Below are 9,563 nucleotides of genomic sequence, written 5' to 3'. Positions count from 1 at the left end.
GATAAGAAGAGAAGGAGAAATCATATTAAATTTACTCTGGGCACAAGGCATGACAATGGAACTGAAACTGGATCCATGCGTATGCTGTAGAGATGAGGCAGTCAGATCGCATGTGAATGAGATCCCAATGGCTTTGGCAAGATTTGTTTCAAATCACACTGGGTCGTGATTTTGTGATAAAAGCTGGTTTGTTCGCGGCGGCGCGTGGTGCTACCAGCAGTGATTCATAGTGACTCTAGTGATCAAAATCGCATGTTGACGGTAAAATCAGTTTGCCTTTCGTATTATATGGTTTTGGAAACTGTTATTTAATGCATGTGACTCTATTTCTGAATAAAGAAAAAATATTGTAGTGATACCCTAGATTTGATGAGACCTATAAATCAAACCAAGTGGGGATCTTGATGATATATTTCATCCATGTTTTATGGTAAGAGTAATTTATACTTTAAATCCCTAGATTTGTGATAATATAGTGATTTTAAATTCCATATGGTGTCATGATGTTGTAATATGATAATTTTATGGATACTTATTGATAATTCAACTTATTAATGCATGAAATTAGGAAGTTATGTGAGCATGAAAATTAACGTGCTGTGAATTGGGGTTTTAGAATACCGATAAAGTCAGAGTGAGGAACAAGAAATATAACGGGTCGGGTTTGTTGACATTTGAGTTTGTTTTAAATTGGGCTTAAATCCCATACCTCAGCAGGCCAAGTTATTTCCATGGGCTAAGATGTAATTTGGGTAAGCTTGAAAAAAAAATGGTTATGTAAAATTGATTTAAAAGAAAGAAAAGAAATAAAGAAGTTTGGCAAAAAATTTAGTGGGCCTCTAGCACATATAGGAAATTTGAGTGTTAAACAAAAGAAAATGATCTAAATTTTGTTGGGTTGAGCTTGTAGGAAAGATTAGAAAAATTTGGAGGGCCAAATAATAGGAAATGAAAGCTAGAATTAAGGGCTAAGGGCCAGGAAATTAATTTATTAACAAAAGAAAAATTATATTAAATAAATTATTAAATTAAATATATGAATGACACTAGTATTCATTGTAAATAAGAAATGTAATACATTGAAATAGAAATGATGGAGATACATTAAAGATTAACGATTAATAAACTGGAATAACACATTTTACGTAATTGTAGAAATGGTGCAAATGATTGAATATAAATACTTACTATAAGGCATTATCAAAATTATTAGGTAGGTTATGAATTAGCAGAATGATTTAAAATATTTACTTCATGAATATAAGATTTTTGGGAATAAAATGTGAGAATCAAGATCCTTAGGTGATCTTTGGAGTCGAGATAAATTGAGGATTAGTGAGTTCGGTGAATTGTGAATTAATAAATTAGACTTTTGGAAGTAAAGAGATAGGATTCACCCGAAATTTTAATGAAGATAATAATTTAGTTGATCAAAATGTAATTTTAAAAGAAATCGTATTAGGAAGTATTTATGGTAGGCAATTAAGATTCCTTATCTGGGAGATATGAGTAAATGTACAATCTAAGATCGAATAGGAATGACTATGAACTCTATCTCATGGAATAGTTATTGCATCATAACTATGAATGTAATTATAATTATAACTGACTGTTTTCCTGGGGGACAATGTGAATCGTAACTATTATTATAACTATAATAGTAACTATGACATGTGAATGTGTAACTATAACTGGGTCCATGTTGATAGTGTGAGTATTATTTCCTCCTGTGATTGTGACTAAATATTATCGTATGAAACAATATGGATTTATGCATGTGTGTTGGTTGTGTTTGGTGAACAATGAGAATTTAATGTTATATGAATATGTGTTTAAGGAATGGTATTCTATATGTGAATATGTGCAATTAATATGAATGTGAGAAGATTGAGAATGAATCGAAAGTAATTATGGAAAGGTAAGTTATGCTATTGTGGAATATCTTTTGAAGTAACTGAAGTATATGAGAAATGAAATCAGTTGATTTGTAGAATGATGTAGTGTTTTAAGAGTATTGAAATTAGATCGTTGTGAAAGATTTGTAACTTTAGAGTAAAGGTAAAAGGGGTTAAATCAATATATTATCTTTGGTCTTCATATTAGTGTCTTAAATTATTCTTACTAGGCATATGGTGACTCACTCTTTTTTATCATTTTCAATATAGGAAAATCAAGAGCAAGTTCATGGTCAAATGAAGACTTGGAAGCATCCTTTTTATGATTCTGGGAAATTTTTTTTGTAAAGTAGATCTAAGTTTTGCCGTAGAAACATTATTAAAGATTTTGTTAGCCACATGATTCAAAATTTTGTCAAGGGATGTATAATTAAGTTTAAATTTTAACATATTGTTGCACTTTTTATCAAGTCCTATATGTGTGATAGCACTCATTTTTTATATGAGAAAGTGGATTGTTACAAGTTCTATTTATAAAGTTAATCTTCTATTCATTATCCTATCAAGGTTGCAATTGAAATTTTTGGATTAGTTATTTTGAAGTAATATTATTTTACTTGGGGCAAGGCCCCCTTTCTATTAATATGAATCTTAACATCTAATTAAATATCTCATTTTATTTTTAACTTTTTACTTCTATTTTTTAATATTATTTTAGTGGCAAAGTCATTTTATGAAGGAAACTATTGAATTATGGTTCTAATCATTTTCACATGTATAGGTCATTAGATAAGGAAAAGATTGCAGTTTATAATATCAACTGAAATATTGGTTGGTTCTTAGGATGCTTCACTTGTTCATAGCAAATTTTAGATTTTTTAATGGCTTGTTGCATTTTAGAAAAATTCTAAAAGATTATATATTTACTAGTTATTTTGCAATCTATTGGTAGTAAATTCTAGGTACGTGATAATTCAAGACTTCAATATATCGATTTATATTAAGTTATTCTGCAACATCTCGGTAACTAATGGGGTAATGGTATTCGATAACATAACAGATAATTAGTGCATAAAAGAATTATACAGCGGAAGTAATATTCATCCCTTACAAAATATGATGTTCATATAGATCTCAGACCGAGAAGTTGGCTAACAAAATAAATACAGACATTGTTCGAGGCACTTCTCTCATTACAAAATACTTGTTCATCGGAGTAGAGATTTTCACATGCACTTAAACCTCTACTATGAGTCCGCGAACTAATCCAAACGAGCTTCAAGGGGCAACTCAAGGAGCGATTCTTCACTTACCTCATCGTCTGAGGGAAAATAGGTTAGGGTGAGTTCCATAGAACTCAGTAAGGGAAATAGTATTTAAGTTATGCTACTAAAGTTTCAAAGTTGCTTTTGTTTAGTAGAAATTTAATACAATCAATAACACTTACCATCAGAAAGCTTATTTTAAGTCTATTTAAAATACTATTATAAACCTTTTGCTTTTAATTAGTTGAAATTTATTTATTTTAAATATAAGTATCAAATCATAAGCAGTAAGACGAAACAGTGAAAAACATATGTAATACATATAAGCATATCTAAAACATGGCATGACAAGATCAAATAGTGATAAACATAACTAACACAAGAAAGGCTTATCTAAGAGATAGAGCAACTGACAACAATCCAAGCTATACCAATTCATTGGTTTTAATCCAGATTTTTACAAATCTTTGCGGGAAGTCATTCTGACCTATATCAATAGAGGGCATAGGGGATCCCCGACTATCGATGTGAATGGGAAACAGTTTAATTTGATTTACAGTAATACAGTTAGAAACTATAATCACGGTAGTACTTTGCCACTATAACCTTGCAATAAATCATGATCTGCACTCGTCAGAGGGAAGGCCAATACAATTCACAGGGAGCAGTTCACCAACAATTGGTAGCAATTATATTCAGTCACCTCTTAGTGATAACGGTTAAATAGATTTCAGTCTTTTCATTTTCTTAACAGTTATAGAATCACCATCAAATTCATAGTCGCTAAAATTCATTTCAACCCATTGGGTCCATCAAACGGTTCTTAAAACCCATCATTTATCCAACTTCAAAACTATCTTGAATCCCAATTGGTTGGGCCTACTAAGGCTCAAGGAATTGAAATAAAACCTAAAAGGGGTCCACTAACTAAACCCGCACCTAGTAGGGGTCCATTGATTAGTTCAGCCCAATAAAGGTCCAACCTACCTAACCCAAACCCAATAAGGTTTAATAGACCTAACCCAAACTCGATAAGGGTCCACTGAACCCCTTAGCCCAATGGCGCCTCACCTTAGCTCAGTCCATCCGACCTTACAACCTCAGCCTACAAAGGCCTACTGGCCCGGTCCATAAAGACCAAAATACCTCTCAGCCCAAAAGGCCTACTAACATCCTATACTAGCTCGACCTGTAGAAGGCCCAATAACTCACCTCACCCATGGTCCAATGAGAACCTCACACTCACTAAGCCCGTGAGGGCTTGACAATCACTCTACTTAGCCTGATGAGAGTCTCATACTAACCCAACATGTAAGGGCTTGAAGACCTACCTGACTCAGGCCCGATGAGGGTCCAACAACCCAAACCCAAACCTTAGATCAGTTATGGTCCTTCTATTTGATATTGAGCCCAAAACAGGGGCCCTTAAGCCCAGTTTGGCTCTAGAGTTTCCTCTAGGCTGAGGCACAATCTAGTCAACCCCCTTGGCCTTCTTGTGACATTCTGATACACGGTGGGGTAAAGGTAAGTACGAGTGCATGAAAATTATATGTATAATGGAACAAAATACATCCCTTACAAAATATTTGATGTTCTAAATACATATAAGGCCAAAAAGGTGGCTGAAAAAATACATAGATACAACGTGTTATTGAGCCACTTCTTCCATTATAAAAATAATCATGGTTCATTAGAGTGCAAACATACAAATGCACTTAAATCCTCCTATAGGTCTGAGAACAAATCTAAACAAGCTCAATGGGGAACTTAGCAAATGAATCATCATTTTCCACATTGAGGGGGACATGGATTGGGATGAGTTCTAATAAATCCAGTAAGGGAATATTATTTAAATTACACTACCAAAATTTTCCAAAGTTAATAATATCAAAGCATACCATCATGAACTTACCCCTAGAAAAAACTGTAGCATGATTGATTTAAGTATTTCTGAAAACATTGGTTTTTAAAGAAATAGTGTACCTATTCGGAAAACCATTTTCAAATTATAAGGCTCTAAATAAAATAGTGAAAAACATATGTAAAAAGAAAAGAAACCAATAAAAGTAAAATGAAAAGATAACAGTTGAAAGCACACATAGTTCAATAAACTAACTTTATGCAGTATGACATAATGATGAGAAGTATATCAAAACCACATATTGACATATAAACCATAATTATTAGATAGTCAAACAATGGCAATCCAGCATGAATAACTATCAACAATCTCAAAAAGACAGTCAAATAGTTTGATTTATTTATGGATTTTATAGAGCTTCGAGCAAAACTACTCTAACTTATATATCCTGATGGCAGAAGGGATCCCAACCTACAACTATTATAATACCTTAGAATCTCTATATTTGGATGTCGTGTTTTTAAAATACATATTTTTGTAATTCATGATGTTTTAACGTTAATTTTAATTTTATTAGCCTTTAAATTATATGCATGATTTAATTTTAGTTTTAATTTTAATTATTTTGCACAAAAAAATATAAAATTTAGAAAAAAAATAAAGTGAAAAAAAGAAAAATCAAAGGGAAAACCCACGAACACGCAAGAATGGCTTGCGCTTGCGTGCTAGTTGCGCACGCAGGGCAATCGCATCATGGATGCCTGCAACATTGGTTTTGTGCGCGTGTATGGTCACTTGGTGACCGATTGACAGATACACTATCCCATTTATCCATCATTTTTGCTCAGCCAGACGTGCATGACTGCCATGGGGTGCACACATGCGCCACATGGGGGGGACACCAGTCGGCCACTTGGTTGATCGATGGTCCCTTCCCTTCGTAAAAATTTCTACTTCTTCATTTTTAGATAGAACATGAGGAAAATTGTGAGAAGATTAAGGGAGACTAGAAGATTGATTTCATTTTCATGCTTCATGGATCACCAAACAACTTTTCCTTCTTTACCATTAGGATGTTAAAAAGCTTAATACCAATCGATTTCAAGTTTATATGGTGCGGCTCATGTTAGTTTAGGATGCGTACTCATGCAGCATGGTCAGGTAATAGCATATAGTTTCAGGCAGCTAAAGCCGCATGAACGGAACTACCCCACTCATAACCTTGAGCTTGCTGCAAAAGTTTTTGCTCTTAATATATGGTGTCATTACCTATATGATCAGACTTTTAAAATCTACACTAATCTCAAAAGTCTGAAGTATTTGTTCTCAGAGAGAGAGTTAAACATGAGACAGAGGCATTAGATGGACGTCTTGAAAGACTACGACTTCAAGATCCTGTGCCACCCAGGTAAGCATAATGTAGTCACTGATGTCCTTAGTTGAAAGGAGTCATCCATGTGGGCTGAATTGATGATTTATAGTAGGAGGATGCTCAAGGCAATTCAAGGTGTCTAACTAAATCATTACAGCGAAGGTGCATACTTTGCCCAAATTTGAATTCAGCCTAATCTCTTCATAAGAACTTAGGAAGCCTAGTCTATGGATCCTGAAATTTTGAAGCACATAGAAAAGTTTGCATTGGAGGAACCCTGCAACTTTAGAATAACTAATGATGGACTTTACACGTTTCAAGATCAAATATGGACACCTAGCGACCCTGAGTTTAGGTTGGATGTTTTTAAGGAACCCCATGCATCCAAGCTGTCTATCCATCCTGTAAGTACGAAGATGTATCGAGATTTAAGGTGTCATTTCTTGTGGCATGGTCTTGAAAAGGATATTGTTGAATTTGTCTTCCAATTTCTCATTTGCCAAAGGATTAAGGCAAACCATCAAAGACCCAGTGGCCTTCTACAGGGTCTCCATATCCAGAATAGAAATAGGAGCATATGACTATGGATTTTCTCGTGGGTCAACCAAAAACTAGTTCGTATCGTAATGATATTTGGCTCATTGTAGATAGGTTGACTAAATCCACCCATTTTCTTGTAGTTAAGACTACTAATTTAACGAACAAATTGGCCAAGTTGTATGTTGAGAAGATTTTCAGATTCCATGGTGTCCTAGCTTCCAACCTTTACTTCAGCATTGCTTACAATCCACAAGTGATGAACAGTCTAAACGAACCATTCAAACGCAAGAGGAAATGTTGCATGCTCGTGTACTGGATTTTGGTGGCAGTTGGGATCAACATCTCCCCTTAGTTGAGTTTGCTTACAACAATAGCTATCACTCTAATATTAGTATGGCTCTATATAAAGCTCTCTCTAGTAGGCCCTGTCGATCCCCTACTTGTTGGAATGTAGTTGGGAACAAGAGTCTCCCAAGAATGGATTACATCCAAGAGATCATTGACAAGGTTGTCATCTTCCGTAAAAACCTCATTACCGTTCAGAGTCACTAGAAAAGTTATGCTGACAATAAAATGATACCTTTGGAATTTCCTGTTGGTGACCACGTTTTCCTCAAGGTTTTTCCATATAAGGAAGAAAGAAATGTTGAGTCCTCATTTTGTTGGACCTTTTGAGATTTTGGAATATGTAGGCCCTGTGACATATTGTATTGTTTTTCCCCCTAAATTCTCTAGCCTACATGATGTTTTTTATGTCTTCATGCTTAAGAGGTATCACAATGATTGTTATCACATCATCCTACATCAGCAAAACCTAGTCCGTTCAGACATGGCTTATGCGAAATACACTATCGAGATCCTTGATTGAGAGGACAAGGCTCTAAAGAACAGGAGGATTCCAATAGTTAAGGTACTATGGTAGCACCACACTCCGGAGGAGGCTACGTGGGGTGGACGACGAAAAATGGGACAAGTTATTTTTAAATTTCAAATTTGTAGGACCAAAATTTTATAATGTGGGGAAGATGTAACAATCTAGAACCTCTATATTCAGATGTCGTGTTTTTAAAATTCATATTTTTGTAATTCACGATGTTTTAACATTAATTTTAATTTTATTAGCCTTTAAACTATATGCATGATTTTATTTTTATTTTTATTTTTATTTTTATTATTTTGCATAAAATAAATGATAAAATTTCAAAAAGAAATGAAATAAAGAGAAAAACTAGAAAAATTAGAGAGAAATTTTGTGAACTCGCAAGAATGGCCCATGCACGCATGTCAGCTGTGCAGGTGGGGGGATCACGTCACAAACGTGACTGCGCACGCCCATGCCTGCACGCATGGTCACTTGCTGACCGATTGACGAATGGGATCACTTCTGCACAGCTGGGCATGCATGGCCACCACGCATCGTGCATGCATGCCACCTGGGGATGGCCGATTGGCCACTTGGCCCGTTCGATCCGATGGTCCCCATTCTTTCAGAAAACCTATTTAAAGGCCCTTTACCTCCCTTCTCCTCACAAAAATTTCTACTTCTTCATTTCTAGAGAGAACTTGAGGATAATTATGGGAAAATTAAGGGAGACCATAAGATCGATTTCCTTCGCACGCTTCACAGATCACCAAACAACCTTTCCTTCTTTTCTGTTACGACTTTAAAAGCTTAAAAGTTTTAATAACGGATTTCTTAGTACTTTCTCATACATTTCTAAGCAAATTTATAAATAATTAATTTATGATCATCAAATTGTTTTTAATGCATGAAAATGAAAATTGTTTACAATCATAGATTATTGAATATTGATAAGTTTGGGTGTATGTTTAAATCAAACTCCGAAAATGACTTATGTATATGCGTGGATTTTGCCTTTTGCCTTACCTTTAGGTGATGGTGGAGAGGGTTATCCTATTGAGCCTCAGCTAGATAAGGTGACCCAATGGCAAAGCCTAGGTATAAAAGCCTCTCTAGGTCAGAATAACATATTAGACCCAATCGGGTTCTAATTGCATGATTATCTGTGAATCTGAATCAATAAAGAAAAAAAAAGAATTTAAAATCTGTTTTACCATTATCATTGGGGGGTACCTGAATATGACTGAACTGACCATTTATAAACTAATCCCTGTGAATGGTACTAATGTTTTCTCTAACGAGAGTGGATTCCCGATTGATTATAGGGGCCCCAGTGGCAAAGTACGACCATGGTTAGTAGTTTTCACTGTTATTTTAGGGGCCATAATGGCAAAGTACAGTCATAATCATTAGTTTCTTATCTGAATCATCTTATATCAAAATTTATCTGTTTGCTCATTCATAATGGTAGTTGGGATCCTTTTCGGCCTCAACTAATATAAACTAGAATATCTTTGCATGTAGATCTGTCAAATTCGTAAAAGTTATCCAACTTTTTCTTGATATTTTGATTGTTGTTTATGCATGATTGCCATTGTTTAACCATCTCCCTAAACTATGGTATGTTTGCCCCTATATGTTTCTCATGTGTTTTTTCATTCTGTCATGCTATTTAGAACTATGTATGCTTTTTATTGTTTTCTTTTTTCTTTTGCTTTACTATTATTGCCTTAGATTTAGTTACTATGTTTCTCACTATTTTTCTTAG

At 34.5% G+C, this 9,563-nt stretch overlaps 1 protein-coding gene across 1 annotated transcript; it reads left to right on the top strand.

Annotated features, from left to right (window-relative positions):
* Positions 1-6,620: 6,620 nt before the first annotated feature.
* Positions 6,621-7,285, top strand: LOC148253439 (uncharacterized). The gene is made up of 2 exons (XM_088223374.1): positions 6,621-6,939; positions 7,041-7,285. Exons 1-2 carry the CDS (start codon positions 6,621-6,623, stop codon positions 7,283-7,285), a joined length of 564 nt encoding a protein of 187 aa, XP_088079500.1.
* Positions 7,286-9,563: the final 2,278 nt, after the last annotated feature.

Source organism: Carica papaya, chromosome 6 (genome assembly GCF_054855325.1).
Source record: "Carica papaya isolate Zhongbai chromosome 6, ASM5485532v1, whole genome shotgun sequence".
NCBI classification, from domain to species: Eukaryota; Viridiplantae; Streptophyta; class Magnoliopsida; order Brassicales; family Caricaceae; genus Carica; species Carica papaya.
This window is presented reverse-complemented; position numbering and strand designations above follow the sequence as displayed.